Here is a 25,999-nt window from a genome sequence, read left to right as displayed (position 1 = left end):
AGCTGCCTTCCAGAGGCAATCCATACGGAACATCGATACTAAGACAGGAATCCATTCTCGTACTATATTGGAAGGCAGATCCTGCAGTTCTGGATCCAACATCACACTACTGCTGCCCTGACCATCCCGGGCGGCCATTTTCGCACAAACTCACGTTCAGACCCGACTCATGAAGCTCTCGCCGACTCCTGGACAAACTACATGTTTAGCCAACGCGGAGCGTTGAGGATGAAACCCATCAACGATCCAGATATCAGGGCTGCCGACGGGAGAGTAATGAACCAGCCCATGTAGATCCAGGCAACCATACGCCAATTGATGGTCCGCCAGTCGCCATTGCACAATCCCACCCCGACAGTCGCTCCTGTTATACACTGCGTTGTTGAGACGGGCAGTGCTAGACATGCACAGTCAGCATTTCGTGTGTGGCTCAAAAGGGGGGGTTTCGCGGTCAAGGTCAACACTTACACAATCTCGTCGCCATGATGATGGTGATGGTACTCCCGAGCTCCATAGAAAAGCCACGCGAAGGAGAATGCAGCGTGATCTTGTTGCCAAGGTTGCGCATGATGTTGTAGCCGTAAGTCCACAGGCCGATAACGATGCCGGAACCGCCGAAGATACTGACACCGTCAGTGACACGCAGATACAGCCCTACAGTAGCGGGGTGACCTTACAGAATCCACGTTGGCACTTCGGCTTCGTCATTGATGGGGAGTCTGCCGTCCCTCCAGATCTGGAAGATCGTGGCGTAGGGCCCGATGGCACTGTCTCGGTGTCAACAGCCCGGATACCAACGTAAACGGAGGATAAGAAGGCGGCGGCATACTTTGAGACGTCATTAGCCCCGTGAGTAAACGAAGACGTAGCTGCTGTCATGATCTGCAAAAAGCTGAACAAGTATTCCGCCCGATTGTCGTAGCGGGCCGCACGAGCATGCATATCGTCGAGATTGGCTGCCAGTCCGCCGCTCGTATCACTGCTCTGATGCCCGACAACGTCTTGGTCGACCCCATGGAACAGCGCCCACTTGATACACCAAAACACCATCGCCCCAGAGTACCAGGGGCCGTCGGGCTTTGGTCCAACTAAGGACTTCCTGCGAGGCTCCTCAGGCGACACAGCAACTTCATGTTGGCTCTTCTCCCGGTTTTGTTGATCACTAGCAGCACTGATGCTGGTATCGCGGGATTCCAGATCCGCCCGTCGCGCGTCGACTTGGTCGCGAGTGGAATGCCCCTCGTAATAGTCCCTGACGGGGCCGGTATAACTCCCCGGCGGGGGCGATGGAGGGCCACGACGTAACAGCAAAGGGCCTTGGTACATGTGGTACCATTTCAGCTCCCAGTCCTGCTTGATGATGACTCGGTAAAGCCAAGGGACGAAAAAAGTGGCCACGAGTAGGCCAAACCCGACCCCTGTCATGACAATCACAAGGTAGATCTGCGCATCGGTGAGGTTGACTTCGTAGGAACCGCCCTTCCAGACGAGGAGCATCACTATGAGCGAGGACGTGAGAGCCGCGTAGATGGGGACCATGAGGAGACCTTTGAGAACCGGGTTTTGCCTGAGGAGGACGGCGTACTTGGTGGTGAGGAAGATGGCGGAGGCGAAGGTGCCGGCGAGAAGGGGGGCGATAATCCACGCCATGAAGACCTGTGTGCGATAATAGCCTGATCAGCGGGGACTTACAAAGAGAGCCTAGGTAGACGGAAGGAAAACGACTTCCAAAACGCTCACGACGTTTCTAACTCCGGCCAAGACCCAACTCCCAACTCATCAAGCCAGGAACCAACACACTCACCTGAACCACCCCACTGTTAATCCCCCCCTGGGGATCAACCCACTGAATCCCCCCCGTCCCAACAGCCGCAACCCCAAACCCAATCACCCCGCCCATCAACGAATGTGTAGTCGACAAGGGCAGCCCAACCTTGGTCGCAAAGGTGAGGTACACGGACGAGGCAATGACGGCACACACCATGCCCAGCATCAGCACGGCAGGGCTCTCGGCGAACTGGCTCGTGTCGACGATTTTGGTGCGGATGGTGTCAGCCACGCGAGCCCCCACCCCTACGGCGCCCGAGAACTCCATGACGGCTGCTATGGCCATGGCGGGGATGTATTTTATTGAGCGGGAGGCGACGGAGGTAGCCCAGGCGTTGGCTACGTCGTTGGCTCCTGGTGGGGGGAGGGGGGTGTTAGTAGCATGCCTGGATTTATGATAGGAATGTAGACATTATCTTGAAAGATGTTGGGGGCTTTTGGGAGGGGATAAGACAGGGTTGGCGAACCGATGTTCCATGCATCGAGAAAGGCAAAGAGGGTGCCTATGACGAAGAGGTAGTTGAACTGTGTGAGCGGCATTCTGGATGCTGTCGAGTTTCCGTTCCCCAATCTCCACTTGTAGGGTGTTTATGTAGGTAACTTGTAGTCCGAGTCCGGCTCGGGTGTCTTTGCAAGGCAATCTGAGGGCTGATATCCGAAAACCTCGAGAGGTGAATAGTCGAATATCACGAATGGAAAGGAGTAACAACCTCGGACTGAGAAGCTCGCTGCGCCCAGCGCTGCGGAGGAAGGAAGAAACGAAGAAGGAGAAACGAAGAACAATAGAAAGAACCAAAGGAAGCGAGGTACTAGGTGGTCCAGTCAGCATTGATGATATGAGTGAGGGTAACAGTGCGTGCTTAAGAGGCAGATTCAGACCCCGGATAATTTTCTCGGCCCAGACCGAACTCGACTCAAGTTGTACGGCTGCTTGGGCATCAAGGTTTGGTATTCCCTCTCGGAGTCGCACCCGGCGACCCATGTCAGATTCCAGGCTTTCGAAGATCTTCAGTCTGGCTCAACCCGCTCATCTTCTTTATTAAGAGGCGGGACAAGCCATGATCCACCGCTGACATTGCCAAGAAGCCGTCCTGTCTCGACATGATGCTCATATGTCACAGCACCTGAGTCTTGGCGGAGGAGATCACTGCTTCCTGCGACCTGAGAGGTTGAGGCTGGACCAGTATTTTTTGAGAAATCGGGAAGGGTACCAGGTATTTTATGACACGTCGAGGGCTTGGAACGGGATGGGAGAAGGACGCTGTTGTGGTGGCTCAGGAGTCAGGAGAAGGAATGCCACGGTGAACGACTGTCTCGAAATAACGGTGAAGATAACGTTGATAGGATAGTAGAAGATCGAGTCGTGTCTAGGCCTTGCCCATATCCACGCAAGAAGCTGCATGTCGATAATCTAGTGAGATGAACACATGCAGTGTGCGAGCCGGTAGCCATACACTCCCTCAACTCGAAAGTGATAACACTCAGTGATGTTCCAACTTCCTTGTGCCGGCATTCTGCTCGATATTGGATTAGCGCGGAGACAACTAGCAGGGCCATATCTGACCAAAAGAATGAAATTAGGACCTCGAAAGATTCTGGTCGGCATCTGGAAGCATGGCGCATGCAGATCGCCGGGACCTAAACCGGTGTAGTTTCAAGATGACCCCTTGTCCTCGAAATGGCTGAAGCCAAGCCGCAGGGCAGTGCATCCCATTGGATGACACACTCCAAGTGACGACCCCTAAACGGCAAATGGTCGCGTGCCTGTATAATGCGCAGGTCGAGACAAGAAGCAAGCCGTCCAGTCATCACACAAGGTGGATGGATGTTATCTTGGCGGGCGGACGTGAGCGGTTAGAACATAGTAGGGGGCATTCAACCGGGTAGGGTATCGACGGGACGATGGGAATGGACTGGACGCCGGGTCTCACATGCCGGGACACGTCAAACAGTTGGTGGTACCTCTTTACGGTACCTACTTCTATGTATTGACATTTCGTTCCCCTCTTTCATTTTCCCCTGCATTGAGTTCTCCCTAACTCCCTCTTAACCTCAGGAGTCAGCTAAGATATCAAGCAATCCGTGTTCACTATTTCTGTGTCTTGCAAGTTCTTTTTGGTAGAATAGGTAGGTACCTCGGATCTGAAGGGGAGTTAGTAGATAGGTACTCACTCTTACTACCCCCGGTCGAGAGACTTGGGATACCGACCGGCCGTGCAGTTTCGTCTTTAGTACCTTAGAAAATGAAGGTATCAACATGAATGCTACTACTAGTACTGTGCAAAGTCGAGAACACGAACATTCTCGAAGGTTTCTCGAATGATCGAATCTGTAAGATCTCGACCACTGCTTACATCCAGCGGTTGGACCCTAGATTAGCCTCCCTTGTAGTCCAGACGGAGTGTGTAGGCCTGGCGTCATAGTGACACTGAGCACTTAGCATCGCAGCGTACCTGAAAGTTTAAGCTTAGTGATGTACCTAGGTACTAGTAGGATTACGAGACAGAAGAGCTACCGCACGTGCGTCTGAAGCCCGGCCGGATGTATAGGTCCTAAAAGGACCCCGTCCAATGTTGAGTAAAACCATCTGTTCTCAGTCGACCACACGTCTCCAGTCCAGCTGAGGGCTCGGGCGCATAATCCTCCTCATCTAGAAGTGCCAAGAACAGGACACCGGGATGCTCCTAGTACTCCGCGTAGAAGATTGAATGTGCGATATACCAGCAACCGTGCGTCACAGGTCTTCGACCAGCCCAGATGCTGTTAGCCCAGTCGAATGTGTCAGGATCTTGCCACCTTCTAGCGTTCTATACTGTTCTACGGACTCAAGCTCACCGGAGCCGCGTCCGGAGCGCCGCGATAGCAATACTCATCCAATTCCAAGCTGCTGGACGCTCTGACGCGGGTTGTTAAAATGCCGTTCCAACCCCGAAGTCATCGGCCTCACGAGTGCGCCATTACATGGCGGGCAACAATGTAGCCCCCGCCATGTCGACCCTCCCCTACGACGAGCCCTACCCGGGTTGGGCGCAGGAAAACAAAGGGCCCACGATCCTGATAGTGATGACGATCCTCACCACTGTAGGGACTTTGTTTGCAGCGGCGCGCCTATACAGCCGGCGAATTTCGCTGGGCAGGTTTGCCATTGACGACTGTATTGTTGTTCTGTGCACCGTACGCTGAGTACCTGATCTCATTGAAAGTTCCCTCCTGGAAGAGTTCCCGCTGCTAACCGCTCCCATTTTGATGGCTCCAGATGATCGGCATGGCCTACGTTGCGCTCGTTGGCGTCGCCATATCGTATGGCGCCGGCAGGCATGCGGTGACGCTGCATCGTGAGAAGGCGAACAGGGCAATGTTTTGGATGCTGGTCTCGTTTGTGCCGGGCATACTGTCGTTTGTTCTGCCAAAGTTCGCCGTCGTCATCCTGCTCGCCAGAGTCCTCAATCCCGGCCGGCGGCACACACTGGTCATGTGGATCGTGTCAACTCTGCTCCTGCTGCTTACCGTCGGCTTGCTCGCCATCACCTTTGCGCAGTGCTCGCCGCCGGCGGCTCAATGGGGCGCCCCGGGGAGATGTTGGGACCGCATGATCACGGCAAAAATCGCCATAACGCATGCCATTTACTCGGCAGTCTTCGACTTCTACCTCGCTGTCTACCCGACTATCGTCTTGTCCAGGCTGCAGCTTAACTGGAAAAAGAAGCTGGCCTTGTCTTCGGCGCTGGGCTTTGGGTACTTGTAAGTCACGGTATATGTCCTTGGACTGGATGGGTTCATGACATCAAATCTTGAGCCATGAGGCAACGAACCGCTACTAATACACTACGATCAGTGCCGGCGCCATCAGCTGTTACAAGTGCTCCCTATTAAAGAGCCTTATATCACCCGAGGATTTTACATACCGGACCGACGACGTCGTGTACTGGACTAGGTAAGTCCAAGTCCCGGTCTTCGGGCCGCAGGTCCACACTCCCACAAGTCACACCTTACCTACACGCAGCATCTAACGCGTCTTTTGTCATTGCACAGCATCGAAGGCAACTGCGTGCTCATCGGAGCCTGCATCCCGACCCTCTTTCCCCTCGTCAAGAAGATATTTGGCGCCTCGGCCCTCGGTGACAGCACGCCAAATGAAGGAGGACGGGGGCAAAGGAGGACTGGCAGGAACAACAGCAACACGGTGGTGACAATAGGGTCGTATCCCAGGAGGACAAAGCACCCGAGGACGGTGATGCACCTGGATTTCCTCAATGATGAGGGCGAATACATTACGCTGGAGACGATCAATTGCAGCACCAGTGAGCTGAGGGGGGAAAAACTGGCGCCTGTTGTCTATCACCAGCGTGAGCGGGCATCGACGTACACTGGTGAGCCCGGGTGGTGATTGTGATGGTGAGGTTGCCAAGCGCGGTTGGATAAGGGGGATTAGATCGAAGCTTAGTACCTAGGTACCTGACTTATATATATTCGAAACGATACCCTGCTCGCGGCCCAAGGGCAATTCGAAGAAGAGGTTATGTGTGAATATCTCATGCCTCATCTCATGAAGCCCACCTACTTTACATACCTGCGTAACTTCATGTTCCTTTGTATTTAGACCATTCCTTCGGGACTCGAGAGGATGAATATAAGGTACAATACAAGTACCCTACCCCAAGATTCGCCTTGGCTGTTACCTGGCAGTTCCAGAGGTTTACCGTTTACCGCAGCGTAGCGTAGTAGCCGCCCACTCATCACAGCGCCCAGAATCTCGGCACTCCCTCACGAGCCACCTCTTCCCGGTACTGGCAGTTGGAGTACTTTTGACCTCCCTACTATGGCATCGATACATGCTCCGACCTTCCGGATTTGACTGTTTCCTTGAGTTGATCTTCTCTGGCAAAGGCCCGTTCTCGCAAATCTCGTGATAGAGCTCTATCATGATGACATGCAGTGAACTGCCGGCCCGCACAATGCAGATTTCCCATCATGCGGTGTGACTGCTGTAATTTGATGTTTTAAACTCGATTGCCGCACAAGGTCCGATCTCGAAGAGCTGCACCACTTCGTGTTTATTTACCTTAGTAGTTGCTGTTCCGTACTCCCGGTCAGCCCTCGATCTGGCCGCGCCCTCCTTATTTACTTAGATCCTGTATATAACCGACCAGCATCATGAAACTCTTAAGGACCATCACAGCGTTGGCGTTGCTCGCATGCGAGGTCGCAGCAGCCTCCGAGTCCAGCAACAGGAACAGCAACAGCGACAAAGAGGGTCATCATGATCACAATCACGGCTGGCCCAAGAAATGGATCGACTCTAAGACCTTACAGGCAGACATCTCGACGAAAAAGTTCGTCTCCCACTCTCACCCCCGGGCTATCCCGCATCATCATCAACCCCCTTCGCTAACCCGACCCTTACCTTACCTGGTACTCACAGACTAATGTCCCACCTCCACGCCCTCCACTCCATCGCCCTCACCCACGGCGGCAACCGCGCCTTCGGCCTGCCGGGCTACGCCGCCTCCGTCTCCTACATCTGGAACCGCATCTCCCACACCCCGGGCATCAAGACCTGGAAGCAAGACTTCCCCGCCCTGTTCGGCTTTGTCGAATCCATCGACCTCAAAGTCGGCGGCGAGGACATTTATGTCTTTGGCCTGACCTACTCCCCCTCAACACCGCCCGAGGGCATCACTGCTGAGATTGTGGCCGGTCCCGAGGGCGCTGCTGGGTGTGACGATTCTGCCTATGAGGGGTTGGATGTGGCTGGCAAGATTGTGTTGGTGCAGAGGTTTAGATGTCCGACGGGGGGCACGCTGGCAGGGAGGTTGTTACCGGCTGCGAGGGCTGGGGCTGCGGCGGTGATTATTTATCATGATTTGACGACGAATGTTACGGCGGGAAGTCTGTCGGCGCCGAGTGAGGAGCATGTTCCGGGGGGTTTCATTACGCTGGCGGATGGGCTGAGGATTAAGGAACGGTTGGCGAAGGGGGAGAAGCTGGAGGCGTGGTTTCAGCAGACGCAGATTGTGGAGACGAGGACCACGCAGAATGTGTTTGCTGAGACGGCTTGGGGGGATCCGGATAATGTTATCGTCGTATGTTCGATCTCCCTTCTAACGTGAGGTTTGGCTGACCTGGTCTCTCTAGCTCGGCGCGCATTTGGACAGCGTCCAAGCCGGTCCGGGTATCAATGACGATGGTAAGCTTGCTCCCAGCCCAGCTCAACAGCTTCGGCTCACTTACACGGTTACACCCACCTACAGGCTCCGGCACCAGCCTAATTCTCGAGCTCCTGCTCGGAGCAAGCAAGTACCGCACCAAAAACAAGATCCGCTTCGCGTGGTGGGGCGCCGAGGAGAACGGCCTCCTAGGATCGCGATTCTACTGCGCGAACCTCGAGGCGTCCGAGGCCGACAAGATCCTGGCCTACCTCAACTTCGACATGGTTGCCAAGGGGTACATTGGCGTGGGAGATGGCGATGGCAGCTCGCACGGCAGCGTCGCGCCGCCCGGGTCAGACGTCATTGAGCGTATTTACCTTGACTATTTCAAGAGCCAGGGCACCACCACCACGCCGGCGGTCATCACGAATGGAAGTGACTACGCGTCGTTTTGGCAAGTGCTGAACAAGCCGTTTGGGTTTTTGCATACGGGAACGGGGGTTGAGCAGGATCCGTGCTATCATCAGGCCTGTGATACGATCAATAATCCGGATCCTAAGACGATTACGATTAATGCGAGGGTAAGTCCGCTTCGGTCGGGTTGGAAGGGCGACAGACTGCTAACGATGGGATATGGTCCAGGCGGCTGCTCATATGTTGAGCATTCTCTCCATGAAAGGAACGGACCTCATCCCGAAGACCCCCGTGAATTCGTCCATGTTGGCCGGAATTCGCATGCGTGAAGCCCCGCTTGATATCGTCAGGATTGAGGAGCTGGAAGCCTTGGGCGAACGACATTTGGGATGCGGTCATGATATTTGACGGCGATCGCATCGATGGACTCATGCGATCCGTTGTTAGCAAACGGTAATCGGAAGTCGCGACTCGCGTTCATGGCCCCTCTGTTCGAGACGGGAATTGGCGATTTCCTATCGATTGCAGTTCGCCACCGCCCGTCGGGTCGATATTGCCCCGTTGAGGAAGGCCGGCACCCGACATTTCTTGGCTCTCGGGAACCGGTCTCCAACAAGGAAGGTCGTATCCATCCCACTTGAATGCATTTCTAGGCAAAATGGAGGCGCGGTTGATTGATAGTTCTCCCACGTGTCTGGGAGGCGCGTCTTATTGGCAATGTACCTTAGAAGTCATCTTTCAGGGGCAAATAGCGAACCCAATTCCTTGATTGCACGTGCCTTGAAGTTGCACATTTGTAAGGTCGAATTCACCAGACTATTGGTACGCTCGTTCAGCTCTCCAGGCACACAAGCGGCTGAGTTATTTGCATGCAGGTCATATAAGTAGGGTACTGTACCTTAAGTTGCACGGTACCACCTTAAGGACCCAGGCGCAGGGTTCCCGGAACAGGCCTCAGTTGAGAACTTGAGAGCTTGAGATCGTCAAAGTTCAACTGCGTCAACGTCAGGCCCTGTCATCGCCATCACCACGATGCATCTCGCCATGAAGCCGCTTCTGGCGGCGGCGTGTCTCGTAGCGGCCCTCGCCGAGACAGCATTTGCCCAAGAAGACCATCTTGTCAGCCGCCGCAAGCTCTCCAAGCGCTTCATCGACGAGAATGGCAACTACAACATTTCCTTCTACCACATCAACGACGTCCACGCCCATCTCGACGAGTTCTCATCCTCCGGAACTGACTGCACGCGTCCGGAGCGGGGCTGCTTCGGCGGCTATGCCCGTGTCAAGACCGTCCTCAAGGAAACCCGGCCATCACACCCGGATTCCCTTCTCCTCAACGTAGGCGACGAGTTCCAGGGAACCATGTTCTTCTCCTTCTACGGCGGCGAGAAGATCGCCGAAGCGCTGAACCAGATCGGCTTCGATGCCATGACTCTGGGAAACCATGAATTCGACCGTGGTGACGACCACCTGGGCGAGTTCCTCGAGAACCTCACCTTCCCCATCGTCAGCGCAAACATCTTCTCAGACCACCCCGTGCTAAACCGCACCATCAAACCATTTCACATCTTCCCGCAATACGAACTGGCCGTCATCGGCGTAACCACCGAAACCACCCCCGGCATCTCCTCCCCCGGCAAAGGCACCACATTCACCGACCCTGTACAAGCCGTGCAAAACACGGTGGATCTGATCCGCTCCACCACAAACATCACCCGCATCGCGGCCATCACACATATCGGTTATGAAGAAGACCAACGGCTTGCCCGTGAAACCTCCGGGCTGCACCTGATCATGGGCGGCCACAGCCACACCCCGCTGGGGGATTTCGCCGGTGCGGTAGGGCCGTACCCGACTATTGTGGACAACAAGGATGGTGATGAGGTGTTTATCGTCACGGCGTACCGCTGGGGGGAGTACCTGGGGTATATTGACGTGACGTATGATGCGGATGGGAAGATCCTGGCGTATCATGGTGCCCCGATCCATTTGACGAATACGACTGAGCAGGACCCGGAGCTGCAGGCGCAGATTGATGCGTGGAGGGGTCCGTTTGAGGAGTATGCTAAGCAGGAACTGGGGTATAGCAATGTGGTGCTGGACCAGACGACGTGTCAGCAGACGGAGTGCTTGTTGGGTGATTTGGTTGCTGAGTTCGTCCCCCTTTCCCTTCCAACCCTCTCCCTTCTCACAGCCACTAACACGAGCCCAGCGCCATCCTGCAATACCGCCTCAACAGCACCTCCCCCTCCGACCCCACCGCTCCAGCCTTTGCCATCGTCAACGCAGGCGGCATCCGCGCAACCATCGACCAAGGGCCCATCACCCGCGGCGAGGTGCTCACTGCCTTCCCCTTCAGCAACTCCGTAGTCGAAGTGACCATGTCCGGGGACTTCCTCTGGTCTACACTCGAAGGCATCATTTCACGCGTGAATGTCAAGAACGGCCGGCCGGTGACGAGCTTTCTGCAGGTCAGCCGTGGAGTCAAGATTGAGTACACCGCTGCGTCGGGCAATGCCACCAGTAAGCTGGTGAAGGTAACGATTGGCGGGGAGCCGTTGGATAGGGCGAAAGAGTACAAGATTGTGACGATTGACTTTTTGGCGGGGGGAGGAGATAATTTCTTTGATCCCAAGTTTGAGAATCTGGTCGTGCTGGATACGGTCGATGAGGTGTTGGTTGATTATATCGGGGCTGTGTCGCCGGTGGATATTGCCCTGGATGGGAGGTTGAGTGTTGTGAGGAGGTGTAAGGAGAGGGCGGCCAGGAAGAGGATGGCGGCGGCTGCGAGTATGCAGGGAGTTTGATCGACACCTGTTGGAATAGCGTGTAAACAGAGGGAATAGAGGGCATACATGTAGTTTAGCATAAGTTACTTATACATAATGTATCAGTATGAGCCGCTTGAGTGACGAGGAGGCAGCCATCTGAGGCAACTCGGGGGGCAGGCACTTGAGTAAGGGCGGATGCTCGGTGTCGCAAGTGGCTGTCCCGATGGAGGAGGTCTTGCTACGTGTAGCGCTGAGAACTCTCCTCCCCGGGACCGACACAGTGTTAGCCAGGATTTCTGGACAAGTGATGAAGGCCATTTGAATCCGACAATCACGCAAGAACTGGTCAGGTTTGTTACGGCTGACACTGCGTCACATCGTCAATTGTCGAGTTGGAAGGCTCGGCACAAAGGGGCAAAGCTTTCAGGGGTAAAAAGTACATGTAAACATATCGAAGTGAATCCCCGACACGGGTTTTAGGTGGTTCAACCCTCCTATAAGTTGTTGTACGAACTAGGTCCAGTGCTAGCAAACTTGTACTGACAACATGATTGGGCTGCTGTGGCGAATTCATGATGGTACCTTTAGTCTGGCCCGGGCACCTACCAAGCACCAAGTACCTAATAACCTCTAGGGCATGTATCCCACGCTGCGATCCCGCGTGTGCCCTGGGTTCCGTGGTGCTAGCAAGGGAAACAAGATGAAGTGGAAACGAAACGTATATGATGTCAGCCTGGGATAGATGAGGGAAGTGAAGGCCTCTGAGGAGTCCGGCTCCATACTACGACAACGTCGGAGCTCAGGGGCAGAAACATACTGCATTGCCTGATATCGCCCGTACATGCCAGCCCAACTTAGATAGCACACATCTTGAGCGTGTCCTTAGCGGCTATGTAGGAAATTGGTGTCTACCTACCTAGTTAAGACATATAGCCTCGGTGTAAGCTTGAAACTTTCTATACTACATCGGCATGCTCTGGAGAAGCCATCCCCGCTAAAGAGAAATACGATACTGGCAAGGTAACAACCTCCTGAATAAGGTACTTGCCCCGCATCATGTCACTGTTCATGCGTATTGAAGGCCGAATGAGGGTTACTCCATGGTTAGAGAATTGCCATCAGTTTGGCTCGGACTGATTTGCATGTGCTCACTCTCGTGTAGTACACGCATATGTCCGGCAATTCGATAATGATCACCAGGCACCGATTTCCAGCTAGCTCATCAAAATCCATATACGAAAAGTAAAATAAGTACCAGTGCAGTTGCCATGGCCATATACATCTTATGATCCAGTTTCGATGGCTGATGCCGCCCCCTTGGTGTCTCTGACATACTAGGTATCCGAAGTAAACAAATCCCTTGTCTACATCCGGGCAGGTATGTGCCCTTCTCCTGCAATGTTGACCAAGTCTCATCGATGATTGATTTACTTCGGTACTAGTAATAGGCGCCATCTCGGTCTCAATCCCAACTTCCGATCTTGTCCTGAGCATTCCGAGGACATATACCACGTTGAATAACACAAGCAAGACGACGATTCTCAGCGATCTTCCAATTCCGGAAATCCTTTCCGTAGCTATAGTCTCCCACTCCCGGCATATCTCAATTCGGTTGGAAGGATGCAGCTCATGCAATGGTGAAAGAGGCCCGCTCAAAACTACCACATCTTCCCTTACTGTCAATTCTAGGGCAGGGACGCCCCTTCATTAAAAGTGAATCAACGCTCAAGGATACTGGTGGATAAATTTCCCGGACTATAGTGGCCAAGACATCTTGGGGTCCATTCTACAACGTCTTAGACCTGGTCCGTATCCCGTATTGTGTTGGCTCTACTAGTCGAATCTAGATATACTGCGACTGTCAAATCATGGGACCTAGAGCACTCGAACGAGATCACATAAATGTAAATTAACCGCTTCTACGCTCCAATCGGGGAATACTCTGCACTACTATACACCATAGCGCCTGTATGGGCGGATAGAAGAAGCAAGCCACTGATTTGCTCGGGCCCAAGTTTTGTGTTCCCTCACCAGGCGGAAACTGATGCACCCCACACTCGGTAGATGCGAAGCCGTTTCCTTGGAAGTGTGGAGGTTGCTTCCGTAGTTGCAGAAATCCGGGGTAGTATTAGCCGCAATGTATGACAGCAAGGTTGCCGATGTCTTGCTTGACGAGTTGACAGTTTATACCGGGCGCCTAAGCCCCTGAGACGAATATTTAAACCTGGGCGAGCCACAAACTGGAACCCTCAATTTGAGTAAACGATTCAAGTTCCCTCAGATCCTAAGCAAGGGACACCAACACCACCATGAAGTCACTCCTTCTTGTAGCGGCTCTAGCCGCGTCCGCCGAGGCTCACTACATCTTCAACATCCTCTTCGTCAACGGCCAACGCATTGGCGGCGAGTACACCTACGTCCGGCGGAACAGCAACTCGTACAACCCAGCCTTCCCCGACATCGTCAACAGCAACGACCTGCGCTGCAACGTCGGCGCCAAGCCCGGCGGAAACGTCCAGACCTACGAGGTCAAGGCCGGCGATAAGATCGGCTTCAAAGTCTTCAACAACGAAGTCATCGAGCACCCTGGCCCGGGGTTCATCTACATGTCTCGGGCCCCCAACGGGGTCGCGACATACGATGGGTCGGGAGACTGGTTCAAGGTCTACGAGACGGGCCTTTGCCGGGGCAACGCGGCGAGCGATGGGAATTGGTGCTCGTATGGCAAGGATCGGCTTGAGTTTACTATTCCGCCTAAGACTCCCCCTGGCGAGTATCTTGTTCGCATCGAGCATATTGGGCTTCATGAGGGTCACAGAACAGGGCGCAGTTTTACATCACTTGTGCGCAGCTGAAGATCAATGGTCCTGGGGGCGGCACGCCGGGCCCGTTGGTCAAGATCCCGGGTATCTACAAGGCCAATGACCCGGGCATTGCGTACAACAAGTGGACGAGCAATCCGGTGCCGTACAAGATGCCCGGTCCGGCTGTTTGGGATGGGAACTGATGCGGTGCGAGTTGTGGGTCGATTTCATTGGCTCGAGTCCTATTTCATGGCTGCGTTTGAGAAAGGGGGTAGTAGTGTGGGGTTTGGTTGTATGCATTCTTGAAAGAGCTACCTCTTTGCTAGGTCCCTATCCTACAGTACCACTCGTTTAGTGTTCTCGCAGCTCGTTAAGGTGAATTATATAAAACATTCCACCTCATATTCAGTCGAGATTTCAAGCTGGCTGCTCCCCATGCGGCCGAGCTGCAATCTGTAAGTGACAACGCCCTCTCCGTCGTTTGACTGGAGCTTCATGTATACTATGGTTCACTTGTCGGTGCTATCCCTGACCCCGAGGAACTCGGATACCGACCCGATGCAGTGTGATTCTCCAGGCCGCATACCATTTCGCCCAAATCACCAATCTCCTACTAGTAGTTAGTAGTGATAAGAGGAATCAACCAGAGCTTATCTGCTAGATACTTCCCTGTGTTATCTGGATTGTGCAAGCAACTTACGTTCAGCACTATCGAGTCGAGTATTTTGTACTAGGTGTTGTCTAAGCCTCTAAAGAGGTATCTCCTTCGTCCTGACTGATATCTCCAGTCTGCAAGGAGTGACACGTCCATCCCTGTCGTTTACAACATCTGAATCTTGGGTTGATGTGTACCCCCACGTTTCCCCTCTTCAAAGTGCACTTGGGGTACCCAGAATGTATGTATGTATAATGAGTAACAGGAGTTTTATGCACATTAAAGGTACCATGAAGCTATACAAGTCTCCTGACTTTGCTATCAAAGGAGCTTCGAATGCAATGCTATATCTGCATCAGACAGTTGCTGCTCCTTTGATGGGAAGGAAGAAGATAAGAGAGAAGAGCCTGAGAATACTGGGGGCAGGGGGAAACCGCAGGTTCGGCCTTTGTGTGGCACAACACACCGAACGGCGAACGGGCCGGCCCGGCTCTCAGCCACCGAGACGGGCACTCCAATAGCATCCGTCCGCCAACGTGCACGGCTCCAAGTATGGCAAGAGGCCGCTCAGGAGCCTCAGGTTGGGCATAAGTTCGATCCAAACTTCCAGGGGATGACATGGACTGCTTCGTCACCATGAAATGTCTTCCTTCCGGACCGTTGAGAACAAGAGTCCGGAGCGGGTTGGCAAGGGACTGTATAGTAGTTTCTTGTATTATACATAGAATCCCGAGTGGACTTTTTGGGTAGGCCCAACCGCTGGGTATTCAGGAATGTTCTCGAGTCGCTGAGCTTGAGTACTTACAAGTACATATACCTGTACACCCACCCACCCCGCACCGTTCGCCGGGGAGCAAGATGCGAGCCTGCAATCTGGGGGAGTCTCTTTTTGCTAACCCCTGTTCACCGCACAGCATTGCTCAATCTTCGTTGACCACGTGTAAGAGATAATGCAGGCGGTCCTCGATTAGGGCCCGAGTTACGGCCAACCGTTACATTGGACCAATGGGAAGATGTGGCGTGGAGGTTGCGCACCACGCCATCCCAGCCGGCTGGGTCCACGGCAAGTTCATGTTGATGGCAACTCCTCATTCTTACCAGACTGCGATTAGGACCTCTCTGGCTTTATGTTGGAGGTCGACATCTGCATCCGGAACCCAGACTGCATCACACTAGCTGCTATCATACGGGCACCCCAAGGCCGCGATTACGATCACTCTTCGGCCTACTTGAGCCGAGTTGAGTGGGGGATTGTTGGCATTTCCACTCTCTACTTCCATGGTTGGAGAAGTTGCATTTGGGATTTGCATGCTTTAGTGCCAACAAGTTCAGGCAAGCGGGAAAGTCACTGGGCTGTGAACGAAGGGTTAAGGTCAGGGAAAGTCATATACAGCTAAGTGTCATGAATGGTATTGTAAATTGTCCTGCATTCTGAAAATGAACCCCATCAAGGCAATGCCAATCACAACGATCGACGGGGTGACCAGGCGAAGGAATCATGCAATGCTGGGTGAAGCCGAGGGTATGGCCGTCTCCCCTCAATATAACGGCAATCCGTTTTTAAACTCCACGAAGCTGCAATCCCTGATGCATCCGACAGCGGAGAATCGAACATTGCCGACCCGACATCCAGATGTCCTTGGCCAGGAGTGACTACAACCGGTGAGTGACCATGGGATTTCCCCTAATCTGATTCAGCTCTTACACAATCCCAATCGTCTGGTCCGGGACATAAAGTCCTGATAGCCTATACAGGGAGTTTACATCTACGCCACCCTCTTGAATAGGTGACGATGTATTGATGCCGTGATACCGGTGCCAGGGGCACTGCCCAGCACTTTACTTGATACGTGTACGGCGACCAACCAACAACGGCTCCGGTCTCACTTACATGTAGGCCCCGAGTAGCAAAGTGCACATTAGCCTCCACCCCGTGCCGGCATGCGGCTTCGCCGTTGGTAAACTGGCTCCGTTGGGGTGACACCACAGATAGGTAGTTTGAGGAACCCCAACGGCTGGTTATCTAGTACTCACCTAAAACAAACCTTTGGGACCGCTATTGGGGGTTGAGGAGGACGTAAGCAGAAACACGTTGGGATTCATTTCATCAACTCTACAGGCTACCGCCAATCCGGTTCAACAGGAAGGTGATACTTTGGGGGTCATTACAGGGGCATCGAGACACCCGTGGACGGCTACTAACATGAAGCGAACCACAGATATGGGAATTTTGACTACATGTACTTCATGATCCCGGTAGTTCGTGCTCCAGTCTCTCAACGGCTTCTCAAGACCACTCTTCGGGTAGTCACAACGTCAAGACTAGCCCAATTTGGGAAAAGGTAGTGCCTTGGGGTAGGTTTTCATGGTTTGTAGTACGGATGCCGAAAAGGCCTTTGGGACAGGATCTCTTCATCCCTGAGACGTGCAGTTGCATTGCAGCATCGGCTCGACTCTAGGAGCGATTGCTGCTTGGGTCCAAGGATGATGGTGACGTCTTCTTCACCGTAGTCCGCGCATGATATGCCTGGCAATGCTCTACCCCGACTTGATAGGCCGCGTCTACGAAGTACTACTGGGTCCTACTATCCCGTTCCTGGAGTTCCTATGTACGGTACTTGACTCACTTGAGTTTATACACCTTGGTACTTGCCATGTTAGTATCGCTGTACAACACATATTCCACAGGGGCTCGACTACTACCTAATGCTATCTCGGTGTTCTCAACTTCTCCATAAACCAGATACCCCAACTTCCAGGTTGCCAAGAGACGGCAAGCTCAACTGCTCCACGCACTAAACGAATGCTGTTGGTTGCTCCAAGGAGCCCGCTACAACATCCCTGTCGTTATACATATGGAGATTTCGTCGGATCCAAGTAGGAATAGCGGAATTAGAAGTCGAGCTGCTTAGTAGCAGGTGCTAAGAATACCGAGCTTGCCATTAGTTTGCGGGTACTCTTCGCGGCTAAACAAAGCAGGCAGGTACTTGAGCAACTTGTACCTGCTACCATGGCAGTAGTCGACGATCTTGCTGAAGGATGAAAGGTGGTATTTAAGTTGGGAGTTCGCTTCTTCCATGTCATAACCCACGCTTCAGTTTTTTATTGTCAGGCAATATGAACCAACCTGGGCATCAGTTTCTAGAGGACGCAAATTCAGGAGAACCCCAGGCAACAAACTAGCATCTTAGTACCTTGCCTTTGACCGAACACCAATAGCTATGCCTGGGCATCGGATCGCCCTATTCGGGCCCCAAGTTACTTCACTGACGTCAAAGGAGCTTCTCGACTTGCAATCGGCACTCTTATCAAATCCCAAGCTCCAATTCCTCGCGGACGCGCTTGCCCAACTTCCCTCGCTATGGCCACAGCTTAAAGAGATCGAAGGCGCAAGCGAGGCTCATGGTGAGGACAAACTGAAGGCGCTATCCAACTTTGCAACAGGGAAACACACTTTGGACCCTGAAAATCTCACAAACACCCACCTCGCACCACTTAGCATCGTTTTGCAGATTCTCGACTTGAGTTCTCGATCCGACTATGACACATTCCTCGATTCCGTGGAATCCGCCCAGGGGTTCTGCATTGGCTTCCTCTCCGCGGCTACTCTTGCGTCATCATCCAGCTGGACCAACTTCGAACGCAATGCTTCAGCTGCGTTGCGACTCGCTGCCTGCATTGGGATCGTCGTGGATGCAGAAGATGCCAGCCGATCTCATAAGGACCGCGCTGTGGCCCTTGGAGTTCGCTACAAAGCACACTCCGACAGGGCAAATCTGGACATATGGATAGATCAACTACGCGATGTAGGTGGCGATGATATGACAAGCTACCTGTCAGCCCCTGACTCGGACGCTAACGCGGACCAGGCCTATATTTCATGCGTATGCGATGAGAGACTTCTCACAGTGACACTACGAGCCGGTGATCAAGCATGGCTTACCAGTCGCCTCACCGAGGCCGGAATTGCAAGCACCAAACTCGGCCTCAGGGGAAGCTATCACTACCCACAGCACTCGCAGGCCGCTCGGTTGCTCGAGCAACTGTGTAACCAGAACGAAAGCCTGCAGCTTCCTGACGTGGCTAATCTCCGTCTTCCCCTGAGATCCACGGCCGACACGGAGGTCATCACCAAGACCGCGGGCCCGCTGCACGCGATTGCACTGGACTTGATCCTGTGTAAACGGGCTCACTGGTTTCAGACTCTTCAACGGATTGTTCCTCCAAAGGGAGAGGGCCAGTCAACGTACAACTTTGTCACTCTCGGGCCGGATACCGGCGTTGTTCCACGGTCACTTCAAGTCCAAGTTCATAACATGTCCAATGGCAAGGCTCATGTTCCTGCCGCCATGCCCACCGCTTCAGGTTCTAATCCGCCCGCGGATAATCCCAGCCCTGCAACCAGCAAACACGAAGAGATTGCCGTGATTGGCATGGCATGCCGATTCCCGCAGGCCGACTCTTTAGACGAGTTCTGGCAGCTTCTGCAAAACGGTGGCACTTCGTTTGGCAAACTTCCCGCCGACCGCTTCCACACCGAGGATATCACGCGGGAGCCGAAACTCCAGGGCAATTTCTGGGGTAACTTTCTCCGCAGGCCTGATGCGTTTGACCATCGCTTCTTTAACATCTCGGGTCGCGAGGCAAAATCGATGGATCCTCAACAGCGGCTTGCTCTTCAGGTGGCGTATGAGGCGTTGGAGGTTGCAGGGTATCATGCCCTTCCGTCTGCAAAGCAGGAAACGGATGTGGGGTGTTATTTGGGAGTTGGTGCTGTTGAGTATGAGGATAACCTTGCCGGGGAGGATGCCAACGCGTTTTCGGCTTTGGGGATGCTGAGAGCTTTTATCAGCGGTCGAATCAGCCATTTCTTTGGGTGGACGGGTCCATCGCTTACGTTTGATACCGCTTGTTCTTCGTCGGCTGTGGCCATTCACACGGCTTGCAAGGTACGTAACCCTGTGTCAAGAGCGGCACTCCTCATGGAAGTCATGAACCGATATTAACAGATACTTGAATATAGGCCCTGATATCCGGGGAGTGCTCGATGGCCCTGGCCGGTGGCGTGAACGTCATTACGAGCCCAACACTGCACCAGAACCTCGCAGCCGCGTCCTTTCTGGATCCCAACGGCCGCTCCAGGGCGTTTGACGCCTCAGCTGGGGGATACTGTCGAGGTGAGGGGGTTGGGATACTGGTTTTAAAACCGCTTTCCAAGGCCGTTGCGGATGGCGACATGATCCTCGGTGTGGTGGCCGGCTCGGCGGTCAACCAGAACTTGAACTGCAGTTCAATCACAGTGCCAGAGTCAGTCTCTCAGAGCTCGCTGTACAAGCGGGTCTTGTTGATAGGGGGTGTCGAAGCGAGGGAGGTGACGTATGTGGAGGCACATGGCACCGGTGAGTTCACCCCTGAAAGGTTCAAGCTGGATATCTAGCGCTGACATGAGGTTGGTTAAACATGAAAAGGCACCCAAGTCGGCGACCCTAAGGAGTATGAGAGCGTGAGAATGGCTCTGACAGGTCCTTCTCGGGCGGACCAACTGTTTTTGGGCTCGGTCAAGGATAATATCGGCCACTGTGAGGCCGCCTCTGGCGTGGCCGGGGTCATCAAGGTTCTCTTGATGATGCACCACGGCATGATCCCAAAGCAGGCCAACTTCGTGACCCTGAATCCAAGAATTACGACGTCCCCTGACGACAGGATCAGCATACCAACGACAACGCAACCTTGGGTAGCTGAGCGTATTGCCCTGGTCAATAACTATGGAGCAGCCGGGAGCAATGCGGCTATTCTTCTCCGCGAGCACTCTCGGACACAGCAAATGGTGCCTGGGGCGACGTCCACTACCGTTCCTGCTACGCCCTATCCAATCCTTCTCTCGGCAAAGTCTGCAAGCCATCTGGAGGCATACGTCAACAAGCTCAGGGTTTATTTATCATCAACCGACGCATCACTTCAGGACGTTGCATACAACCTCGCCAGGAGACAGAATCTATCATTCAAGTATCGAGTCGCCTTCATCGCGGCCGATACCCACGATCTTCTCTTAGCACTTTCCGGTGCTCACATACCCCCTGTACCCGCCGTCAGGAGTCCAGTTGTCTTGGTGTTTGGAGGCCAAACCGGCCGCACCGTTACCGTCTCGAGAGAGCTCTACGATGAGTGTGAGATCTTTCGGCGGCATTTGGTAAGTCTTTAGCACCTCATTCTCATCCTAACTCATGATCAGTCGCTAACCGCAACAGGACGCCTGTGATGCCACTTGCCAAGCGCTCGGATTGCCAACCATCCTCCCTACCATCTTCAAGGGAGAGCCAATCCAGGATATTGTAGCGCTTCACTGCATGCTCCTATCGCTACAGGTCTCTTCCGCTCTGTCATGGATAGACTCCGGACTCGAGATCGACACCTTGCTCGGTCACAGCTTTGGACAGCTTTCAGCACTGGTTGTAGCCGGCTCAATGTCTCTTGAGGATGGCTTCCGTTTCGTCGCGGGCCGCGCCTGTCTCATCCGGGACAAATGGGGTCCGGAGCAAGGAGCCATGGTGTCATTAGAATGCGACCGTTCCGAGATGGAGATGATCATGAATCTCACAAACGCAACAGACGACTCACGAATCGAGCTCGCCTGCGAGAACGGCCCTCGCAGCTTTGTTCTCGCCGGCAGCGTGGCGTCCGTGGACAAGGTTGAGGACATCTGCCGGTCTCGTGGCCTCAGGACAACTCGCCTGCAAAACACGCATGCGTACCACTCTTACATTGCTGACGCCATCTTACCCGATCTCAAGGGTATAGCGCAGTCGATCGCGATCCGGCCGCCGACTATTCCTGTCGAAACGTGCTCTGCAGGCGAGGCATGGCGACAGTTTGATGCGGAACAGCTTGTGCAGCACACGAGACAACCGGTCTACTTCAAGGATGCTGTTCAGCGTGTTACTTCGCGGCTGGCATCGGCTATCTGGCTTGAAGCAGGCTCTGCTTCGCCCGTCATTGCCATGGCTCGCCGAGTTGTCAGCAGTACTCGTCCAGCTGGAAAATCTCCGGACATTTTCGTTCCCGTGGACCTCAGCAGTCTCGATTCAGGGGCAAATCTTGCCCATGCAGCCTGCCAGTTGTGGAGAGCTGGTTGCGCGACACAGTACTGGAGCTTCTGCCGGCCGGCACATCATAGCTACTCCGTGGATATTGCGCTACCGCCGTATCAGTTTGATCAGACAAGGCATTGGATCGAGTATAAGCATCGGTCAACGCAGAAGGCGAATACCAAGTCAGACAGGAATGGGCTGTTAAAGACAGCCGAGCTCGTGAAACTGGTGGAGAATGGGAGACTCAGCTCATCAGAAACGCTTTTCGTGGTCAACACATCCACTCTACTCTTCCAGCTCGCTGCGCGCGGCCACGCCGTTGCCCGCCAGGCCCTCTGTCCAGCATCCATGTACCTCGAGATAGCGGCGCGGTGTGCAACTCTGATCAGCGATAAAAGCGGGCAGACAGTCCCTCACATCGAGAGCTTGACCATGTCTGCACCGTTAGGGCTGTCCAGCGAATCCATCGTTTTCCTCTGCTTGCGCAGGATCTTGGACGTCAAACCCGGCTGGGAATTCACTATTCTAAGCCAACCATCATCCGCCGGTACCGGCCTTGCCAAGGACACTTCAACCCAGCACGCGAAAGGCCTCATCACATTGGTTCCTGCCGGAGACCTTGTCGCCGAGAACAGGCTGAGTCTGCTCACAAAGTTCTTCCGGTACTCCCGTGCCGAGCACATCATGAGTCTTCCGGCCGCAAGCGGGGTGCACGGTCCGATGGTTTACAAACTCTTTTCGGAAGTCGTGGACTATGCAGAGTATTACCGTGGAGTCAGCAGCTTGTCTGCACACCAAAATGAGGCGGCTGGCCTAGTCACACCTTCCGCAGAGGTTCCCCTTGGGCTGGACGCGGGTATCTGCGACCCGGTTGCCTTGGACAACTTCCTTCAGGTTGCGGGTATTCACGTCAACTGTCTCTCTCCCCGAAAAAACGGGCAAGTGTTTATGTGCACCGCCGTGGACGAGGTCATATTCACGCCGGCCTTTCTGAATCTGCGCGACCGGCGGGAGGGTTCAGGGTCTCCGGCAGCGTGGACTGTCTATACACGATATGAGATGACGTCGAGCGTGGAGATGGAGAACAATATCTGTGTGTATGACACCAAGTCGAAAACTCCGGTTGTGGTTATTTTGGGAGCCGTCTTCAAAGCCGTGCCCCTGAAATCTCTCGAGAGAAGCCTCACAAGACTCAACTGTGTAGCGACAGCAACAGACCTCAACACACGCCCTGCGCCAACCCGGTGGAATAGCTGCAGTTCTTCCAGCGAGCCTCCCTCGCGTGATTCCGGATACGACACGCTTGCGGCGTCTCCTTGCCCGAGCGTCGAACTGGAAAAGAAGACGGGGCTTCCTTTCCCGGTTCAACCTGAACCAACTGGGACAGTAGCACCATTCGACAAGCCAAAGAAGCCCTCTCCTTCCAAACCTGAAGACTCCGGCGTTGTCAAGCGTTTGTGCGAGATGTTCAGCAGCATCCTTGAAATCCCGATTGATGAGATTCAGCCAACATCAACTCTGGATGAGCTAGGGGTTGACTCGCTGCTGGCGACTGAAGTGCTGAATGAGATCCAGATGCGGTTTGACGTGAGGATTTCGCAGGCACAACTTCAGCAGTGCCCGGATGTGTTCCGTCTGGCTTCCATGATCCAGCCTGCTGATTCTGGGGTACAGCTAGAATCTGGCACAGTGCAGTTGGAACCCCTGCAAAGCAAGCTTGTTGGTGGCTATGACTCAGGGGTAGAAGGTCTCTCGCCAGACGATGAATGCAGCGCGAGCTCCGAAAGTTCTGACTTCGACGCACCGCCAAAGCAGGACATGAATCTGGCCAGCTTGTGTCGAGACACCTTTATGCAAACGAAACAGTCCTTCGACAAGTATGCGGATTCAACCCTCTTCTCCGGCTTTTGTACGGCAGTGCATCCGCTGCAGTCGCAACTGGTCGTGCAATACGTTGTGACTGCCTTTGCGTCGTTGGGCTGTGACCTTGGGACTCTAAGCGTTGGGGACGAGCTCCCTTCCTTCGGGTTCGACGCCAGGCACAGCAAGCTCATCCCCCAGCTGTACCGAGTCCTTCAAGATGCAGGCCTGATATCCAAGCGTGATGCCGGGTTCGAGTTTTGTCGCACGGCGGTACCCATTCCCTCCGAGTCTGCACCAGCCTTGCACCAGAGAATGCTCGACCAATTCCCCCAGCATGCCTCCGAGACCAAGCTGCTCCACACCACAGCCGACAAGCTCGCAGACTGCCTATCCGGCAGGGAAGACCCCATAGCTCTAATCTTCCGCGACGCAGACGCCCGCTCTCTGCTTGAAGACGTGTACACCAACGCGCCCATGTTCAAGACCGGCACACTTGTTCTATCAGAGTACCTCTCCTCTGTACTCACCCGCCTTGCTACTTGTACCACTGGCAGCAACAGCAACCTGAACCGTCCCATCCAGATCTTAGAACTCGGAGCCGGCACCGGTGGGACCACCAAACACATCGTCTCAACCCTCTCCTCCCTGGATCTCCCCTTCAAATTTCACTACACCTTCACCGACCTCTCCGCGTCACTGGTAGCCGCCGCAAAGCGCAAGTTTTCGCAATGGTCTTCGTTCATGTCATACACGACACTGGACGTTGAGAAAGAGCCCCCGCCGCACCTCCTTGGGGCGTTTGACATTATTCTCTCGACAAACTGCATCCATGCAACACAGGACCTGATCCAGTCGACGACAAATATTCGCAAGATGCTCCGGCAGGACGGAGTTTTGTGTCTTGTGGAGCTGACAAGGAATCTGTACTGGTTTGATCTGGTGTTTGGGTTGTTGGAGGGGTGGTGGCGGTTTACGGATGGGAGGGAGCATGCCCTTGCTGATGAGGAGAGGTGGGAGCGGGATTTGAGAAAGGCGGGGTTTGAGTGGGTGGATTGGACGGGGGGTGAGACAGAGGAGTCGGATATTTTGAGAGTGATTACCGCGTCGCCTTGCAAGTTGGATCCTGGTCAGCCGCCGCGAGGGATAACGGTGGGTGCCGAGGGAGTTCCCCCAGGGATGATAGAGGGTGAAGGAGGTATCCAACGGGAAACGGTGACCTTCAAGAGTGTGGATGGGTTGGATCTGCTTGCGGAAATATACTATCCTCCGGAGCAAGACCTGGTCACAGGGAAAAGCCTTCCCGTAGGTAAGACGATCCCTCCTTTTCCATCTCCATCCAGCAACTCCTAGTCAGCTAACCGGCAACACCACCACCCAGCCCTATTGATCCACGGCGGCGGGCACATCATGCTCTCCCGCCAAGACATTCGCCCCGAACAGACCGACCTCCTCCTCCGCAACGGCTTCCTCCCCATCAGCATTGACTACCGCCTTTGCCCGGAGACAACTCTCCTCTCCGGCCCCATGGCCGACGTCGCCGATGCCCTGGCATGGATCCGCAACGTCCTCCCAAGCATGCGTCTGAAACGCCCAGATATCCGTGTCGACGCCGAGCGTGTCGTAGCAGTCGGCTGGTCCACCGGAGGCCACCTGGCCATGTCCCTCGCCTGGACAAGTTTCGAGGCAGGCGCCCGCCCGCCCGAGGCCATCCTCTGCTTTTACGGACCGACGGACTATGAAGATCCCTTCTGGAAGCGGGCCAACATCCCGAACGGGTCCGACCCAACGGCCATGGGCCTGGTACAAGTGCCACCCGGCAGTTCTACTACTAATAGTATGTCTCCAAACGAGCTAGACCACCAGATATGGGATGGCGTTTTCGACCGACCTATCACACGGTACAACGTCCCGCCGCATAAGCGCGCTCTAGGGGGGTGGATGGCGCACGACGACGCGCGGAGCCGTCTGGCGCTGTACATGAACTGGCATGGCCGCACGTTGCACGTCTTGCTGGGTGGGCTGGACAAGGAGAAGAAGCTCCTGCCGGCAGAGCCTTCGCCGGAAGTCGTGGCTTCCATCAGCCCCCTTGCCCGCGTTCTCAGCGGTGGGTATGGCACGCCGACGTTCATCATTCATCCGCGGGAGGATGACTTGATCCCGTGGGAGCAGGCTGATCGGACCTGGCGTGAGATGCGTAACATGGGGTTGGACACGGAACTGAGGATCCTGGAGGGGGTGCCGCATCTTTTTGACATGGTGAAGGGTTGGGAGCGGAATGAAGAGGCCAAGAGGGCGGTGGAGGATGGGTATGCGTTCTTGTGTCGGTATGCTGGCTTACCGTTTCGTGGTTGAGGCAGGCCGTCCTGGTGGGTGTTTGCATGCTCGAAGCATCTAGAGCACAAGAAGTAAAGAGATTTCAGGTTCTCAG

General features: G+C 54.3%; 6 protein-coding genes across 6 annotated transcripts; 5 read left to right on the top strand and 1 right to left on the bottom strand.

The window, feature by feature from the left end:
• Nucleotides 1-119: 119 nt before the first annotated feature.
• On the bottom strand, nucleotides 120-2,737 carry N656DRAFT_362473 (phosphate-repressible phosphate permease). Its single transcript, XM_064809390.1, has 6 exons — nucleotides 2,295-2,737; nucleotides 1,805-2,181; nucleotides 830-1,656; nucleotides 678-767; nucleotides 469-623; nucleotides 120-397 (listed from the first exon to the last, which is right to left on the bottom strand). The coding sequence occupies exons 1-6, from the start codon at nucleotides 2,365-2,367 to the stop codon at nucleotides 198-200; spliced, it is 1,722 nt and encodes a 573-aa protein (XP_064666467.1). The 5' UTR covers nucleotides 2,368-2,737; the 3' UTR covers nucleotides 120-197.
• Nucleotides 2,738-4,815: 2,078 nt separating this feature from the next.
• On the top strand, nucleotides 4,816-6,225 carry N656DRAFT_760353 (uncharacterized protein; the record flags this gene model as incomplete). Its single annotated transcript, XM_064813215.1, has 4 exons — nucleotides 4,816-5,001; nucleotides 5,084-5,568; nucleotides 5,663-5,761; nucleotides 5,860-6,225. The coding sequence occupies 4 exons, from the start codon at nucleotides 4,816-4,818 to the stop codon at nucleotides 6,212-6,214; spliced, it is 1,125 nt and encodes a 374-aa protein (XP_064666466.1). The 3' UTR covers nucleotides 6,215-6,225.
• Nucleotides 6,226-7,253: 1,028 nt separating this feature from the next.
• N656DRAFT_771368 (Zn-dependent exopeptidase) lies at nucleotides 7,254-8,798 on the top strand (the record flags this gene model as incomplete). The annotated part of the gene is made up of 4 exons (XM_064813854.1): nucleotides 7,254-7,910; nucleotides 7,963-8,014; nucleotides 8,079-8,557; nucleotides 8,619-8,798. 4 exons carry the CDS (start codon nucleotides 7,254-7,256, stop codon nucleotides 8,796-8,798), a joined length of 1,368 nt encoding a protein of 455 aa, XP_064666465.1.
• A 352-nt stretch (nucleotides 8,799-9,150) lies between these two features.
• On the top strand, nucleotides 9,151-11,297 carry N656DRAFT_760347 (Metallo-dependent phosphatase). The gene is made up of 2 exons (XM_064813214.1): nucleotides 9,151-10,543; nucleotides 10,603-11,297. Exons 1-2 carry the CDS (start codon nucleotides 9,423-9,425, stop codon nucleotides 11,195-11,197), a joined length of 1,716 nt encoding a protein of 571 aa, XP_064666464.1. The 5' UTR covers nucleotides 9,151-9,422; the 3' UTR covers nucleotides 11,198-11,297.
• Nucleotides 11,298-13,286: 1,989 nt separating this feature from the next.
• On the top strand, nucleotides 13,287-14,363 carry N656DRAFT_783536 (lytic polysaccharide monooxygenase). The gene has a single exon (XM_064815976.1). It carries the CDS (start codon nucleotides 13,471-13,473, stop codon nucleotides 14,014-14,016), a length of 546 nt encoding a protein of 181 aa, XP_064666463.1. The 5' UTR covers nucleotides 13,287-13,470; the 3' UTR covers nucleotides 14,017-14,363.
• Nucleotides 14,364-16,841: 2,478 nt separating this feature from the next.
• N656DRAFT_792146 (ketoacyl-synt-domain-containing protein) lies at nucleotides 16,842-25,923 on the top strand (the record flags this gene model as incomplete). The annotated part of the gene is made up of 11 exons (XM_064817046.1): nucleotides 16,842-16,860; nucleotides 17,840-18,900; nucleotides 18,952-19,569; nucleotides 19,644-20,019; nucleotides 20,143-20,447; nucleotides 20,544-20,810; nucleotides 20,986-23,402; nucleotides 23,481-24,697; nucleotides 24,767-24,873; nucleotides 25,075-25,346; nucleotides 25,407-25,923. The coding sequence occupies 11 exons, from the start codon at nucleotides 16,842-16,844 to the stop codon at nucleotides 25,921-25,923; spliced, it is 7,176 nt and encodes a 2,391-aa protein (XP_064666462.1).
• Nucleotides 25,924-25,999: the final 76 nt, after the last annotated feature.

This window comes from Canariomyces notabilis (assembly GCF_033297395.1).
Source record: "Canariomyces notabilis strain CBS 508.74 unplaced genomic scaffold N656scaffold_28, whole genome shotgun sequence".
NCBI lineage: Eukaryota > Fungi > Ascomycota > Sordariomycetes > Sordariales > Chaetomiaceae > Canariomyces > Canariomyces notabilis.
Note: the sequence above shows the minus strand (reverse complement) of the source record. Positions and strands in the feature narration are given on the sequence as shown.